The 18,516-nt window shown below is 45.1% G+C and overlaps 1 protein-coding gene across 1 annotated transcript in view; it reads right to left on the bottom strand.

Moving 5' to 3' along the window:
- PROM1 (prominin 1) overlaps positions 1–768 on the bottom strand; it is a gene marked incomplete at its 3' end in the record, with an annotated part of 57,357 nt that extends 56,589 nt beyond the window's left edge. The window contains exon 1 of the mRNA XM_082315243.1: positions 518–768. Within this exon, the coding sequence (XP_082171369.1) occupies positions 518–737 (220 nt within the window). The 5' untranslated portion in view covers positions 738–768. The remainder of the gene's footprint in view (positions 1–517) is intronic.
- Between the last annotated feature and the right edge of the window lie 17,748 nt (positions 769–18,516).

Genomic DNA, 18,516 nt, shown 5'->3' with positions numbered 1-18,516 from the left:
TTGACTGTGAATGCACATATATGGAAACAAATGAAATTTATTTCAAGTTGCTAAGTTTCCGTTTCCTAGGCTAAATCTCATAATATTATGACCACTAGTTTATCATAATATGCAAATCTCAGAGCTGTCTCTTATGGATTTAATATTAAATATAAAGCAGTTTATGCTTTACTCCTATCCCATACTTTTGAGCACACATAAAAATAAGTTTCAGTTAAGAAAAAAAAAGAGCCTCAAATGCATCAGTGACAGCTTTGAGATAAGTAAGCAAAGTTCTGTGAAATTTCATCAACATTTCATTTTCATTAACAACTACACACAAACACACTACACGATGCAGAAAAATGTTACTTTCTATATGAAACTGTACACGTTTCCAGGCCATAACACGTGCTACTAACAAAGCTCTTCACATAATTTAGTTCCAGATGATGGTCTTGGTATCTACAATAGGATGAATGCATCAATAACAAGCCTTTATTTTAAAAAAAAAAAAAAAAAAAGTTTATCTGCTTACCTTGAGGAAAAGAATTTGGCTGCACTAAGTACAGGAATGCATGTACTATTTTAAACAAAATTCCTATTGGCCCAGGTTCATGGTATGCACCTGTATCATACGTCTTGGCTGGTACAAATCCAAAATCCAAAGTCCCAGGAGGCGGTTTGTATATGGGCTGTACCTCTGAAATAGTACTTCCACAAAACAGCAGCAGCAGCAAACAGAGTTCCACAGCCATAGCTAGCAGTATTCATAAAATTGGAGGTAGAGATATTTGTCCCACCAAGTCTAGAAATCTTCAATACATTCACTTGGGGGTTAGCTTTCCAGCCAGGAAAATACTGGTGCACCCTCACGCCTTTTATTCTTTAATGTATTCTTGCTCCGGAGTGGTACAGAAGCCTCTTGTGGAAATGACTCAGCGCACCATCTCTGGCAAAAACAAGAAAGAGCTTGTTAAGGTGTGTGCAAGCAAATAGGAAAGTGCAAGATAACCTGCAATCTTCTGTGGAAATTGAACACATCAATAGTTGTAAAAGCAAGCCAAATAGGATAGAAAAGAAAAAAAAAAAAAAATTGAGGTCTGTGAATAATATGGTCTACTACATACACAGTACTTGAAAGAGGGGGGGGAAAACCAATTATGCATAGTTCCAGGTCAGTGAGTTTTCAAAAACAAAGCAGAGCATTGGGACAGCTCCAAGGGAAACAAAACTAAAGGAACAATGCATGAATTGCACTTCTGACTATGTACAATATGTCATATCGCAACAGTTACACAATGCATTGGATCAGCCACCTGATGTTACCATAGTTGATGGCAATTATTACAAGTCATATCCTGTAGCTTCTTTAATCTCAACCTTTCAGTAAAACCTTCCAGCTTTAATCTATAACGTTCCAGTTTATAGGACACTGCTTTCCTTCCCCATGCATGACCTAGCAGATGGCACCCTTCCGACACCCTTTTCATAGGTAAGACCACTGTCATGGTTTAACCCCAGCCGGCAACTAAGCCCCACACAGCCACTCGCTCACTCCCCCCACAGCAGGATGGGGGAGAGAATCGGAAGAGTAAAAGTGAGAAAACTTGTGGGTTGAGATAAAGACAGTTTAATAAGTAAAAGAAAAAGCCGCGCATGCAGGCAAAGCAAAGCAAGGAATTCATTCACTGCTTCCCATCAGCAGGCAGGTGTTCAGCCACCTCCAGGAAAGCAGGGCTCCGTCACACGTAACGGTTACTTGGGAAGACAAACGCCATCACTCCGAATATCCCCCCCTTTCCTTCTTCTTCCCCCAGCTTTATATACTGAGCATGATGCCATATGGTATGGAACAGCCCTTTGGCCAGTCTGGGTCAGCTGTCCTGGCTGTGCCCCCTCCCAGCTTCTTGTGCACCGAGCAGAGCATGGGAAGCTGAAAAGTCCTTGACCAGTTTAAACTCTACTCAGCAACAACCAAAACATCAGTGTGCTATCAGCATTGTTCTCATGCTAAATCCAAAACACAGCACTAGAGCAGCTACTAAGAAGAAAATTAACTTTATCCCAGCTGAAACCAGGACAGCCACAGATTCCACCTCAAGAAAGAATGTAAGATGCCAGCCACTGCTAATCGTCGTCCAAGACTGAGGAAAGAAATTATTCATCACTGAAAAGTTAACAAAAAAAAAATCCAACAAAACTTCCCCTCCTGACAGGTGACAATGGGTGTCAGTAATTACTTTCTATGAAACTATCTCAAGGCTCTCCTTAGGAACTGGAGAAGTCAACAATTTTTATTCATAGCTTGCTAAAGCTGAGCAGCATTAAGATGACTTTGGATGCTTACACATGTTTAAGAACACTCTAAATCTACAAAATCACAGCAGTTTAATCAACCACCACTTAAGAAATGTAAGCAGAAACCCCCTCAGGTTTCCAACAAAACAACTGACCACATCTTCATCTACCTGGGCCTAGGTAAGACTCCACTTCAGCTTGGGCCATGGCGGCCTCCAAGGAAACAGACAAAGAAAAAAAAAAAAAAAACCCAAACCAAATAAAAGGCAACAGAAAAACTTCTGCCCCTTTCAGACTTTGTAAGCCGCACGTACTTGGTGAGCGTGCCAGCCGTCACCGCACTGACTCTCCCACCCATCAGGCTGGCTTATCCTTGAAATGTCTTTGGTGATCTACCACAGTGCCACTGGTGGGGACACCCGGGAACACACTGCCCATGACAAGGCGCCCACTTCAAACTGGGGAGCACCCAGCACAAACTGCCTTTGCTTAGCATAGTTGTGCCTCTGTTGTCTTTGTCAGCAATACTACCCAATACCAATGTTTTTAATCTCCACCTTGGTGTTCAGACCATTCAACTGCAAGAATGATAGCAAAATAACACAAACACCTCAGAGCCTCGGTCAGCCCAATCCCACACCAATACCTTGAGTTCCAACGTGCTTCCAGGTCAAAGAGATTCTGAACACAAAAGACTTAAAAATCGGTAGTAAGGCGAGACATAAGTATCTCCCATGCTTTACAATCTCTGGTAAAACACAGTCTACCTTTCTGAAAACCAATATTGACTTGCAAGAAACGATGTTGCAGGCTTGCTTAGTAGTCTGTGCTGCATCCAAAGGATAGATCAAGATCAAGAAAAATATGGAACAAGGGAATATACAGACCAGATCAAAGAACTAGAGACAGTTTTGTTTCCCTGAAGTCCAATCTAGTTAAGAAGAAAAACTCAAAGCTATCTTTCCCCCTCATGGCTAGTGAAAACCAAGAATGAACAGTAATAAGGCTATGAATAGTAGAATTGTCCAAGCCTTATTCAAAAAGACAATGTTAGCAACCACTCTGAAATATGATGCTCAACACAAGAACATAAGAACTTAGAACACATCCAACCATGAGTATTTTCCTACCTGGAAAAGAATGTTTTGTTAAAGAATAATGAAAGAAAAAAAAAACAAAAACAAGTCCAGCTCCAAAATATTATTTTTCCTCCTCTAAATTTTTTCTTGAGACTAGTTTTCTTCTTATTTTTCAGTGGAGTTTTCTTTTATGCACCTATTACTCTAGGGCTGAATGTAGAAATGATCAGAAACTGAAAATTGCTTGGGCTGCAGTTTATTGTCAAATCTACAGAAACTCTACAGGACAAAATACCACAAGACCAGAACTAAGTGAAAAAAATTTATTTTGCCTTAATGACAGAAAAGTGAAGATTGTCCAAGTTTGACACATAGAGTTCAACTTGGTTTTCTTAAGAAAAAAGAAGTTTGAACACTTTTTCTAAGTAAAGTTTAGTTTTCTGGAGATTTCTCAAGTACAGTTGCAACACTTCCAACGAGCCAGGAGAAGCAGCTCCACACATGGAGTTAAGGAAACAGATACAAAGGTGTACAATACAGGGGAACGTTAGGTGTGTTTGCAAAGACAAAATTGAAAGGAAGATGGCCTCCCTAACTGGTGTCTTATGGCAAAGCCAGAAGACGGGGCACACCCTCTCCAGCGTGTTCTGTTATACCAGAGAGAGGGCAGAAGAACAGAAGGTACATACAACTTTTTTTTTTTAGTCAGATTTTTGGTTAAGAACAATTTAAAGTGTATCTAATTGTACAAATAGGCAAATAAAGCACTATCAAAATGTCCTCCCAATATAGGAAAATAACGACTACGCCTGCTAGAAATGTGAAGTCACGTATTAACCAAGACAGAAAGTTGGCAGTTTTAAGACAAGGACACTACTGAAATTGCAAGGACACTATCTGTACTGCAGATATAAACAACACCCTGCTAAGTGGAGACACATAACTAGCTTTCAATTCCAGACACTACTGAAGTCTCCAACTCTACATAATTTTCAGTTAAGCTTTTACAAAGCTCAGAATTTTTCAGCAAAGCAGGTGGGTTTCTTGCAAATCAAAGAATCTGCAGAATTCTGACCATACTCTCTTCCTCTCCCTTTGCTGGCAAATATATCACAATAAACATGGTGTATATACAATCTTACTGAGCAACTCCTCCAGGCTGACACCAGATCTTCTCTATACTACATAAAACACTAGTGTATTTTCAAGGTTACATTAATGATGATCAGGAACTTGCAGAAACACTACTAAACCTATAACCCAGGATACCTCTGAGCATTCAATAGGTATTCAACCTACCTAAAAAAAACCCTCAGATGTAAAAAGCTCCCAGCAGTTATCCTTATCTTGATATATAAAAGAAACTTAGCTGGGAGCATATTAGTAGAATAGAAAACTGATTAACAGATTAACAGATTTCTTTTTCATAGAATCGTTAAGGTTGGAAGAGACCTCCAAGATCATCAACTCCAACCGTTAACCTAGCACTGCCAAGTCCACCGCTAAACCATGTCCCTAAGCACCACATCCACATGTCTTTTAAATACCTCCAGGGATGGGGACTCAACCTGTCCAATGCCTGACTACCCTTTCGGTAGTAGTTAAATATGCTAGACAAACAGCATTGAAAAGAAAAAAATCTATCCATGAAATTTGCAATTGTAAGAACTGCAAGAATGACATACACACAAGTGACACACAGAATTACACAGCAGTTTATGGTACTCTCCATTGCAGCATGCGGCCACCTCATTTCCTCAGAAACAGCGTGGCATCACTGCAGTCAGCGAGCCACAGTAACAGCCAGTGCAACTCTCCCCAAGTTCAAGTAAATAGTCAATGAAAAGGAGCTGTGTGAACCTTTGAAGTGCTTACATTAATTATCAAATAAGATATCCATTTCATTACTATGTTTTGATTAAAAAAAAAACAAAACACAAACCCTGTTAAGTACTAAATAAGATATACAATAATGAAAGCATTTAATTTATTTTCTGTGTGGTTTGCAAGTGTCCATCTTTAAAAGACTAGAGCTTTTGCTTTTTATTCTGCAGTTGTCACTAATATTCTACACGTACAAGTCACTAAACACAATTCCCGGGGTTTTAACCACTACCTGTGGAGAACACCATCACCCTTTTACCAACTATGCTGCAGTATTATCATATCTCCACTAGATCTTACTTATTATTAAAAATATTGTAATAGTTTCCAAAACCAATAAAGCTTCAGCAATGCCACTCTAAGTTTAAAAGGGGGAAAGGAGACAAAGTGAGAGATGCAGAAGTTCAGCAACTGCTTCCATGATACATCAACTCTAAACAGCAGAGCTCAGAAACAGCACGAGTCCAGCTCTTTGTTTCAACAGGACTGGCCTCCTCCTGTTTAACACTGCAATCCATGCAAATACAACGCGGCAGCGCACCGATGCAACAATGATTAACCCTGTGAACTGAAATTCAATCAACCGGAGGCTAGATTGCTAAAGCGCAATGTGGGAGCCTGCTGGCAATGACCCACGATGGGATGGGTTGGGATGGTGGAAGATGCAGTTGTCCATAGGAAGCCCACACAAAGGATCTGGCTATGTTTGTTACATTTTTTAACTAGTCATTTGACAATCCAAGTCCATAATCCCCTTGAGTGAGGTTGCTCCAGCGAGAGCAACCACCAGAAGAGCAAAACGAATCAAAACAGCCACAAAATGGATAGTTACAGGTAGACTAAAACTCCTAAGTATGCATTAAAAAAAAAAAAAAAAAAAACCACCACACCACCACCTTCCCATTCAAGAGACATAATACAGCAAGCCAAATTAGATGCTGGCAAGTTCAAAAGGTACAGTTCTCTGTTACAAAATCTGTCCTAAGCTTACCAACAATTACAACCTGTTGCCATAGGAGGAGTAGGAAGCAAATAAACCTAATAAGCACTAGGGACTGCAGAATAGAGTCTCGCAGCACTGACAAAACCCAAACAAACAGAATCTTCCACACGAGGTAGCCTCAGCACACATCTGACATACTTGCTATCTGCTCAAAATGAAGTGCTCAAGTCAGGAAAAACTGGATGTTCAGAACCCAGTTCGCGTTGAATGGCTACTTAATAATTTGAAAATAAATAAATAAAAAAAGGCAACATCCAAAAATCCTGCTGTTTGACAAGTCACAGCCATTTGCAAACAACAGAAACAGACCTGTAGAAATTCCAAGTGAGATATCTTCCCCAGAACATCAGCAAGTCTGATTTTTAGCAGACTGCCTAAATGTTTTAAGTATATTTTCACTAACTGAACAACAACAAAAAAATATATTTAACTTTAGAGTGGTGCATTTACCCTAGTATTCATAGAGCATTCCTTGTGAGAGCACTTTTCTATGTCACATAGAAAATTTAACACCACTGTAAAGCCAGACAAGAAACAGGCAGTTTTTTGGCAAACGTGAACCGATGAGGGCTGAGTACGTGTCCCAGTCCCAAGGTACTGCGGCGACAGACCCCACGTACTCCCACTGGCAGCTAAGACCAAGTCTTTCCTTTGCTTCCTTCCAATTACTAAAACTGTAAAGCCCTCTTCCTCCGCCACGCTGCTTAGTCCTTGATCTGCAAGCTGCATAGTAGCACGGGTACCGCAGCTCCGCCTCTGCTGGAACACCGACCGATGTGGTAGTTTCTTCGGTCGCTCCCCTGCATGTGTGCGCAGAGGAGGACACAGCCCGTGTTTGGCGCGACTGCCCCTTCCCCCCCGCTCTCGGGGAGGTCCCCAGCCCACAGCAGAGCTCGCCCCTCCCGAGAAAAACGCTTGGCTCTCCGGGGCGGGCGGGCGCGATCTGCCCAGGTACAGACCGGGCAGCACGGCCACCGGCAGCACGGCCGAGGCGGCATCCGCCGCAGCGCGCCGCCGTACCGAGCGGGGACCCCGGCGGCAGCGGACGGGCCCCCTCCCCGCTCACATCCACGGTTTCACCGCAGAGCCACGGCAGGGCTTTGCCTCCCTGCCTCCTCCGCCCGCGACGAGCCGATTTCGAGGCCAGCGCGGTGTCCCCGTCCCCGTCCCCGTCCCCGTCCCCCTCCGCCTCCCCGGCGCCGCTCAGGCGCCCCCGCCCGCTTCCCCCCTCCTCGCCCCGGGCAGGTGCCCTCGGCGGGCGCCCTCCTCCCCGCGGAGCGGCTCCCCCTCTCCCCGGAGATCGCCGGGGCTCTCCCCGCCCCGCTCCCGCCGCTCCTCTCTCTTCAGCGGCCAAAGACTCACGGCCGTCCCCCGACCCCTCCTCAGCCGTCCCCGCCACACACGGCCCTCCGGGGAGGAGACCCGCTCCACTCGCAGCGGCCGCGCCCGCCGCCCCGCTCTCCTCAGCGGGCGGATCCGCCCTCGCTCCCCGCGGACCGGCACACACCTCCCCGCCGCGCCGCAGCCCCTTCCCCCCCGGCCAAACCCGTCCCTCCCGCCAGCCCCTGCCCGCAAGCCCGCTCCCCCGGCTCCCCTCAGCACAGACCCGCCCGCCGGCCGGCCCCTCTGCCCCCGCCTCTCCCCGCGCCCTCAGGGCCGGGGCTCCCCCCTCAGCGCCTCCATCCCGCCACTCCCCGCTCCCACAGGTCGCTCTCGCAGCCCCGACTGAGCCCCACCGGCCCCCTCCCCGCAGGCAGCCCCGCTCCTCGGGCACCCGCCTCCCTCGACGGCCGCCCGTCCCCCCTCACCCGGCTGCCCGCAGCGGCCCCCCGCCCGCCGACACCTCTCCTCCCGCGGGGAAGGGGCCCTCCTCCCCCGCGGCCGCGCTCGCCCGGCCAGGACCTTCAGCGGGAGCAGCCGGGGAAGGCGGGGGAGCCCCACCCCCACCTGCCGCCTCCCCCGGCCCCGCCGCGGGCAGAGCGGCGGCGGGGGAGCGCTGCCCCGGGACCCCTCCTCACGCAGCTCCTGCGCGGCAGCACTCACCGGCCGGGCGGCAGAGCCAGAGGGAGGCGGCGGGGCACGGCCCGGCCCGGCCCGCTCCGCCTGCCGCCTCAGAGCGCCGCGGCGGCGGTGCTGCTGCTGCTGCTGGTCGCGGCGGTGGTGGTGCCGCCGCCCGCGCATGGATTATGGAGGGCGGGCTCTGCCCCGGGCCGGGGCTGCGGGACCACCCCGGCAGCCTGGGGCGAGGAAGGGGAGGAGCGTGAGGGGGTTAACCCCGGCGGGACCCGCCGGGCCAGCGGGAGCTGGGAGGGGGCAAGGCTTCGTGCCGCGGCTGTTCAACCGCGGCCGAGCGGGTCGGGCTGAGCCTGCACCCCTGCGGGCAGCGAGCACGCAGCCGCCGGCGACCTGTTGCTGCCCGGGCCGGCTTCGAGGCGGGTCCCGGCCCCCGCCCTCCTCCCGCCCGGCGGTGCCCCGGGAGCCGCGGGGCCTCCGCCGAGCGCGGCCTGCCTGCCCGGCCCCGGGTCCGCCTGCCGTCCCGCCGCGGCCCTTTCTCCCAGGGCTTGGGTTGGGTTCAGGCGGGCTTGCTTTTGCCATCACGGTGACTTACCCCGTTAGCTTCTGGAAAAACGTCTTGTTTTACCCTTCCCGAGGGGTGTCCTTGTTTCCTGATGGGGCTATCATTTCTTTTAGGGCTGGCATCAACGTTCCCACGTGTTTTTTGTTCATGACGGCCAGTGACTTATTGGTAAAATGAGAAGCACTTTTTGTACAGGTTGCAATACAGTAACATACACTTTCAAAGGCTTCTGCGCTTTCTTCCTTCTGCCCTTTGTGATTTTTATTTGCAGCTTTGATATTTTAATGTCATTCCCTCATTGCAATATTAAAACATAAACATGATTCTTACCTCTTACGAGACCCTCCATTACTCAGCATCACAGATCAAGGCAAAGCAAGAATTTGCGCTGGAGGTCCAAGGGCATGCTGGTCCCTTGGAAGTCCTTGAAACACTGATGGAGAAGGCGGTTAGTCTCCCTTTAGGTAGGCAGAAAGAAATCAAGGCTACAGCTATGGCAGCAGTCTGCATTGCTAACGCAAGATTGGCCAAACATTGAACAGTTTTTCCCACATACGGTATTTGGTCTTGCTGAACTCTACCTGTATTTCATCTCAGGGCATTTGCCAGCAATGCCTATCAAAGAATAATTGCCACATCGGCTGCACGTAGAAAGAACAATTATTCTGACCACAGCTAATCCTGGACTTGTTCAGCAGGAGGATACATAGTGGTACAACCCAAAATGCAGTGGCACAGAGCTCAAAGAAAGGCTCTTGACCTAGTTCTTGCTATAGTTCTCGCTATAGTTCTCATACGCACCCTAAGCCGTGTGTCAAAGAGGGGCAATGCTGTAGTCTTGGGGAAAACACAGAACATCTTGACAAAAGGACGAATGTGTTAAATTAGCCAGATAGTCCTCAAATCCAGAAGTACCGCTCCTGTCTTAAGCTTTGGATGAAAATTGTTCTAAATACAAGAGAATATTCCTTCCAAATAACGAGCTGTGAGTGCCCAACACTATTAATGAGATGACCTGGTGGATTTGATTCCCTTGCTTCCATACAAGGTTAAAACAGAAAAGCCAAATCTCACTGGCCTCATTGACTGATTTTAAAGTGCAGGGCGAAGGCATATGGCTACAGTGATAAGTAAGTGCAAGGGTGGAATAGTCTGTAGGAACTTGAAGAGAATGTGGAAATGTGGAAGAGAACCACATGGAATGAAGTTCCAGGAAATCTTGCCTTGCTGGAGCCAAAGTCACTAAGATTTTCTTTTGGATTATTAATTTGTACAAGTTACAGCTTTCCTACCATTTATGGTAGGCTACCACACGACTTCTCGGTGAGAAATGTCCGTAGTTTGCATAAACAAGGACATGCAACTAGAGTTACAGGAAAAAGTAGCTTTCAGAGAAGAACTGAAACTAAATCAAGACCAATGCTATTAATGGAGGCATTTCTTCAGTAGACTAAGCAAACACCTATTTTCTGATTAGTATTATCCGTGTGTAACAGCTTTCCTGCTTTTTTATGGATGATGCCGTCGATATAAGAAAGCTTTCCAGTCACATTTGAGTTTCTTTGTGCTGTTGGTATCTAGCCCGATACAAGGAGTTTGCCTAAGGCCTCTGGAAGTGACTAAGTTAAGATAATTTATATCGTATTAGGTACTGAAAATGTGTTCTCTGAGTAGCACCTAGTTAAAATGTCAGAGCTTGTCACTGTGAGATGGTAAATGGAAGCATGACCTCTTCAGCTGCCTCCCGTTACATTGCTGGCAACCCCAAGTACATGTCTGACCTGAAAGTGCTCTGAGCAGCTGTTGACCTTTCCTTGATGTTTCTTCTCTGCTAACTGCATGTCAGGTAGCGGCGGACAACTGTAAAGTGGGAAATACTGCACCAGTTTGCAGCCCTTTCCTTCGCTCCCTGTCTCCCTGCCATCCGAATCACGACTGTGTCCAGGCTTGCTCAGCTGCACGCTTACCTGCTTGAGGTTGGCTGGGGGCACTGCAAACAACGGGCTGGTATGTGGTTTGCGTGCAGGGGGTCATGCAGTCACATAGAGAAGCAGAACGTGTGAAAACAGCGTGGAGTCTTAGCAGTCTCAGAGAACATCAAGAAAACTTGTCCACCAGGGACTGCACCATCTTTTATCTGTGGTCCTTTGTGCCTTAGAGCGATTGGGCTAAAATTAATCAAGACACCTTCTAGCTTTATTCTTTGTGGCCAAAACTTTTAAATGATCTCAGCACTCAGAGCTGTGGTCAGGTTCCTGAGACAGCTAAACCCGTAATTGCTCACATAAATGAGGAAGCGGTCTTTCAAACCACAGCGCAGTAGGTGCTCAGGCTTTTGAAAACCCGCTTTATAAGCATCCAAAACAGGAACAGCTGGATGAAAAAAACCTCTCCCGTACTCTGTGGTGAGCATTTGAAAATCTGGCTGCATATCCATCATCTCTGTTATCTCAGAGGAAAATTCTCAGATAAGAGGAAGATACATGAGATTTAGAGCTTAACTATAATGGTTGTATCACATAATTGATTTTTAAGTAGAGCTCGTGATTAAAGGTCTATTAGATAAATAGCCTTTTTCATTAGCTGGAGTTAAGCTAGGCATAGTATTGCCTAAAGAGATCTAAAATCATAACTGCAACCTTTCCACCTCCCAAAAAGAAAAAGGTCAAGGTAGAAAACCTCTTATGTTGCATTTAGTCTTCCTCGGGCTGTTCCCTGAGTGTGAGTTCAGGGAGAGAAGGGTGCATGGAGGTGGGGGTGAGGAACAGCGTGCCTTCCCTGCACCAGGGCTATGGAGAAAAGTGATTTACACCCTTTGCCAAGAACATGCCTAAGAGTGAATTATGCCAACGCCCCAAAATCCAACGAGTCTACTTATCCCTCTTGTCAGCTCTGCCCTTTAGCCTGACTTTGCCCAGCTTTCTGTGGGTTATAACCTCCAAGTCCTTCCCTGCCCTCTGCCACCATGCGCTCTGCCTAGCTCTGCCCTCCCTCCTGCCGCCTGGTGCCACCCGTCCCTTCAGGTCTGGCTTAGCCCTTTGGATTCTGCCAGCCCTCCCAATTAGCTAATGCTGCCCAGCAGCACCTACCAGCTACCTGCATACCCCATGCCCTCCTTCTGCTCAGCTCCCCGTCGGCACTGTTTCTCCCCTCTCTGACATCCACAACTGCATCCTTCCTCGTCCTTAATTCTCCTGTGGGATGCGAGGCTTAAGGGATTACGGGCTGTGCAAGTTCACAGCCCAGACTCCAAGCTGTGAACTCTTCCAGGCTGGAGCCAGGCTAGCCCAGGCTCTGCAGGCTCTGGGAGAGCAGGGAACTGGAGTTTTAGCAAGCAGGAGGAACGTGTTGCTGTATTAGACACAAAACACATAAAATTTGAAAGAATGATTAGGATCCATAAAAATAGTGGGAAGCAGCACAATTGCTGTGTGCTATAGCCTGCCATGTATTTGCTTAATTTCTTACTCCTGAGGGAAAATAAAAAAAGGAAATGGACAATCTCACTCACATTCATTCTCAAACTTAGAAAACAACATGACATTTCATTGTAGACCTTTGATTCATGTCAGTTTACGGTATGATTTCAGTGAGGATTGCCTTCATTTCAACGGAAGATTTATCCTGCTGTATATCACTTTAGGATGCCTTCAGAGGCACTTTTTGTCAGCTACACATGTCTTGCCATTAGAGTCTGCTGTGCCCCCTTCTCATGACTGTGATAGATCTGCATGACAACACGTCAAAGAACTTAAAAATTATATTCATCTCTTTTCATCTGAGGAAACCACTAGTAGTTGCTATAACAGATTTCACAGCTAAACAAAGATACAAAATGACAGGGATTACATGATGCATGTACTCAGAGTTTGTAGCTTCATTTGTGAGCTCCCCCCACCCTATTTTTCCATCATCTCTGTGTTTTATTTCTGCTCACAAGCTTTGACGCTTGACATCCTGATAAACTGCCATGTCAGGAATGCTTGAGTTTAAAACGGGAAAGGCACATCTCTTTTTGACACTGGAACAGAAGGAGCATGACTTGGTTCTGATGCTGTTTGATATCAGATGGAGGAGTAGTGGCCAGCTAACACCCCAGATTTTGGTTCCAGCTCCAGCACCTTATGCTTCTCTGGTGACATGAAGGGCCTGGCCAGCAGCTCCCAGGTTCTCCCTCTGTGGGAACTGTATGTAATGAGCTGTCTGATAGAGGATGTGGCCGCGTCAGCAAGGGCTTTTCAGTTTGTTAGAAAGCAACTTATGGCCTTAAATAAATGCTTTCAAATGAAGTACGGATAACCTCCAGCACAAGTGTAATTTCACTTTATAGAAAAAAAGATTTTAAATAAAGATGCTCCTGTTTACCAGACTTGCACACACAGTTTGGTGCCTTTCCCCTCAGAAACGATGGTATGGCCATGGGGCACGTCTGTTCTCAACTACTGGTAATTTCTTGCTTGTGACCAGTTAATTGCTGACTACCGCTATGGCTGTTTCTTGTGGTATACTGGTATCTAGTGGAGGCACGTAGGGGCTTCGTCCAGGCACACAGGCACCGTCATGAAGTTGAGTCCTGGGCAATGAAGTCACCTGTGTGTGTGATGCAAGTGGCCAGCAGCTGTATGTGGGACAGCACGGAGCCCAGCCTGCTGCCTCCCCTTGGGCTACAGTCACAGACACCTAGAGATTAGGACTGATTGATAGATTCTTCATTCTCTCTTGTGGCTTATTTATTTGATTTGATTTTGGTTTAGGCAACACATTTATTCACCTCTTCTGAGAGCTAGGACCTGAGCCATCCGAGAGGCAAGAGAGGCTGTAATATGTAGTTTAAACAAGCTATTCATCTAATAAGAGTATCTGTATGTCAGTAGGAACAAAACGCTACAGAAATAATTAATCAGCCAAACCAAGTACACCCATGAAAGCTAGCCCAGAAGCAAAGTCATTGATCTCGGTAGTCAGGAAAAAAAAAATATCAGTTTTCATCTCTGTGACCCTATGATAAGCAGAAGTTCCCTCAGTGCAGGGTAGCTCTCCCATGCTTCCCACAAAATGTAATCCTACCTTAGGAGCTTAGCTGCTGAAATGACCTTCTTTTGTCTGCTTGCTCTGGAGTAAATTCTGTCTGACGCGAGTAAAGAAGTTTGGAAGAAGGTTATTTTTAATATCAGTATAAAATAATCTGTAGCACAACAAAATACAAGAAAGGAAGGTACCCGTTCATTATGTTTTCAGGGAGAAAGACACCACCACCTACAACATCTTGCAGGAAGCACATAAACAACACACATTGCAGGATTAACCTGACAGGGCCCCTTCGCTCTAGTTTCTATTATTAACTTTACACCTAGTGCAAGTCTCCTCAAATGAACTATATGAGGTATAACGATTTATCTTAGAGAGACTGTACCACGGCTGAAAATTTATTACCAGGATAATAAGAGGCCTGGGTTTTATACGCCCTTCACAGAGATGTGCTGAGTATCTGATCCCTAAGTTTCTTATAGAGTGGGTAGAGAACATTTTTTATTGTTGCCATGCCCAGGCTTCTGGTCTAGGTGGTTAACTTTTCCCTCCCTCTCTTCATGTTAAACTGCACACTTAAAAAAAAATACCATTTCTGTCCCTCCCCATCCCAAGCGCCCACTTTCCACTGAATGGTTGGGACAGCAGCCTACTATCCACAAGCTGTTATCACACAAAACAGAAGTGCAGCTTCTCCCCTTTACCGCCTCACAGCTCCAGCTGCCTCCTTGGTCTTCTCAGGTTTGGCACAAAAATGTTCATTCCAGCTGAGCAAAAGACTGCAGCCCTGATGATAACATACTCCAAGCAAAATGACATTTTTACCTTTGTAATATAATGCCTTTTTTTTTTTTTTTTTGTCAAGGAAGGTGTTTTCAGAATTTTATGGAGGAGATTGGCTTTTCCCCCCCTAATGTTCTCATTAATTTATTATTAATTTATTAATAATTTATTATTAATTTATTATTTCCTGTTAAATAAATTAAATAAATTAATTTATTATTAATTTATTATTTCCTGTATTCTACCTCCCTGTATGAAAGACAAAGAAACGGAAAACTGTTTCTGCTGTTGAAGTAAGACATAAAAAAGAGAAGCTGACCTTTAACTCTGCTCCTTTGCCTTTTTGCACATCAGAATGTCAAATGATTTTCCGTATTATAAGTATTTCATGGCAACACTAAGCATTTGAGAACAAGGAAACATTTATACTGCAGGAGGACACCCAAGGTTTGTTGCTTTAAAGTTAAACCCTAGTCTTAAAATCTAGCCTGAGTAAGAGGTAGCACATAGCTCTATTTGTGCAGGCAGAAGAGCAAGAATCAGCCTCCTGCTCCAAGAGCTGCAGCGTGCCTCTTGGTTCTGCCCTGCTGCAGGCTACAGCTTCCCTCCCTCTGTGCTTGAGTTCACAGTCGTGCCGATGAGTACAGCAGGGGCGCATCCACGTTGGCATGCTGGTTTGCTCTTTGCTCAGATTTCCAGTCTCTGGCTGCGTAAGTATTAGTTCTTGTGTAGTCTTCAGGCTGGCACAGTTCAAGGGATAGTGAAGCCTGGGGCGCAGGTCGTTCACTTGAGCACGTCCCACAGTCTGCACCCTTTGGCCTGGGGATGGAGGCCGACACAGGCACAGAAAACAGGCATTGCATACATAATCTGCGCAAAACAAAGCCCAACTTTCATCATCATACTTACTCATCACATGCTTTCATAAGAGGGACTGCAGCAAGTCATGCACTCTTTGGTCTGCTCTGCGTCCGGTGAAGAAATGAATGATCAAGTATTGTTTCATAAGCTCCTTGATGCATAGGTTGTTTTTTTTTTTAAGTCAGAGAGGACTGTTCTGATCACCTTGCATGTGATTCATATGCACAACATACATGAAGCCATGAAGACTCAGGTACTGGTTCCGACATCAAGCTCATCACGTACGGCAGACTTCTGGAGCAAGGTACCTAGGTTTCAGGTGACAGCAGATCTTTGTTGGGTTGTGAACTCTCTGAATGGCCATCTTCTACCATTATTAAAGATTAAAATTTTAGCCTTCACCTGAATTGTCTAGTTTCAGCTTCCAATTTCTTTTCTACTCTTTTGAACAGCCTCATTATGGTGGTGAACAATGTAGCAGCTCCACAGCACCAAGCAATACCAAAGAATTAGGTGTGGCACCACTCAGTGGTGATACTAGTCTTCAAGTCTACCCTTCACATCTTAGTCCAGCTGTTTGGTGCCACAAACTTAAGCTGTGATGATAGTGTAGCACCGTTCTTGATGAGAATCTTGCTAAGTATAACTTCCATGCTTTTATCTCCTTTTATGAACTAAATATTAGAAAGAACCATGTTAAAGAACGTGTTTTAACACCCACCAGCACTGGTATTGCCTGGCCATTTGATGATAATAGTGCCTGTGATTGAATGTTGTTGGCTTTCCCTGCCATCAGGTATGGTACAAGCTACACAGTGTAGAAAAGGAGGGTCTGTGCTTGAAGAGGCAGTGGTCCAAAGTGGACATGACAGATAAAAGATGGGGATTTTGGTGCCAATTCCAACTAGAAAGCAGCAGTATTCTCTTCAGCTTATAAAGCCTGCAAATCCTACAGAGCTGCTAAGGTAGAAAAGGTCTTTTGACAAATCTGGAAGCCATTGTTTGTCACTCTAGTGCTTTATCTATAAATCTGAACCTAACCCATTTTGTGGCAGTCTTTCTGCTCTTTAATTCCCTGAACACTGAATTACAGACGTTTGAAGAGCTGGAGGTCTAATAGTCTGAGCTTGGATTGCAAACTCCTGTTCCCACTCCTCTCGCTAAATAGACACTTCATTTAACTCCTCTGCGTTTCATTCTGCCTATCTGAAGAGGCAGTCACCGAAAGACCTTACAGGACAATCAAGGGCAGCTACCTGCCAGGCAGATTACTCCCACAAACTTAGGGACTTTATGTTTTTTTGTTGTATTTAACTTTACACGTCCAAACGATGATAGCAATTTTCACCATATTTTGGTAAAGCTTTCTCAAGGCTACCAGATCTCAGTTTCTGTTGCGCCTTGCTCATCCTAGCATTGCCTCTGTACAGGCTTAAATATTTGCTTTTGCAGATTTGTAGTATTTACCCTCTGCTGTTTGTAGTAAGGAAAAGAAACAAATTCCCAAATCATGTTTCAGTTGCAGAAGCAATCATCGTATACAAGGTAATCCACAATACACTGCAGTAAACCCCATTAGTTTATGTATTCTATATGAGCTATCTGAGAGTTGATACAGTACAGGCATGCAATTAAAAATTGCACATTAGATGTATTTTAAGCTTTCTTTAGCAGCTGTTTCATATTACCAAATATGCACATCGCAGTGGTTTTGTAATTGGATTTAAGTAGCTTGCAGAATATCTCAATACGCAGAGCAAAACCCAGCAAAACGTTATAAAAAAGTGTGCACAGTAATTCCACCCAAGAGTTGCCAAAGCAAGAGCAGGGAGATCACATGAAAAATATTTCCTGCCTATGTGAAATCTGTGAAAATTCCCAGAAAGACTAGGAAACAGTCTGCGCTGGGATGGGAATACAGTTTGTATTAAACCCAAGAAGAGAGAGATATATGTGTGTAGCTGTCAGCCAAATCAGAATTCTGGTATACATCAAATGTTATTAGTTTGTACTTAGTGACACAGCATACCACATACACTTGAAAAATCCCTCCAGTTGAATTTCCAGCCTAGGCTTGTGCATATTATAGCCATTTCGATATTTATTTTCTGCAGTCACTTCACAACATCTGAAAGACAGTAAATTAAATATCTTATTTTTTGAATTTGACTGAGAAGCCCGATTTCTTTTTTAATATTGAAGTTCTTCTACAATGGAGAAGGGGGGATAGTATTTTTCTAATTGGATGCTTAAAGACCTTAAGTATACATTTTCTCATCTATTTTAGAGAGGGAAAAAAAGTCTTCTAAGACGTTTTTGCTGCTGAAGCAGGATTTGCAATACTACCAGGGACTGCTGTTCTATTTGTGAGCTAAGATTACTCTCAGTGAAACGGCTCAGCTCCCTGACGTTCTCAAGATTCCCGTTATGCCTTTGCCAGATTCACAATAGTTTTGCATTCGTTATTTCACTAAAAAGAAAAAAAAGGAAAAGCATGTGCATGGCTGAAATAAAAAGAAAAAGCATGTGCACGGCTGAAAAGCTTCAAAAGCATCTCGGTAGAGCACCTATGTGCTGAAGAGCGTAGAGGATCGTTTACTGCTTCACCAGGAGCTGTATATCCCAAGGCTTGGAATAAAAGGCTAAGGGACAGGCATTGTGAAGCTAAAACCTCTCTTTATGAATGTCTCTCCCCCTCTCTCTCACCTTGAGAAGAACATTGTACTTGCTGCAGTTCACTTTACCGGTTGGCAAAATGGTTGTAATAAAACTTGCCTTTTTCACAGATTTCTGTAAGCATATATTTCAGAAGTGCCTCTGCAGCCCTGTTTGAAGAGCACTGTGCGGTACAGTACAGTGTCTTGGGAAATCAGAAAGATGTATGCCATATTTAGAAATGATTTGTCTGTTAAATAAGATCATAATTGGTTAAATTGCTGGGTAATTAAGGAATTTTTGCTCTTCTTATTAGATAAACAGACTTTTTATTGCAAACAGTTCTTGTCTTTCTAAATCAGTTC

The sequence above is a fragment of the Platalea leucorodia genome (genome assembly GCF_965183815.1).
Source record: "Platalea leucorodia genome assembly, chromosome: 6".
NCBI classification, from domain to species: Eukaryota; Metazoa; Chordata; class Aves; order Pelecaniformes; family Threskiornithidae; genus Platalea; species Platalea leucorodia.
Note: the sequence above shows the minus strand (reverse complement) of the source record. Positions and strands in the feature narration are given on the sequence as shown.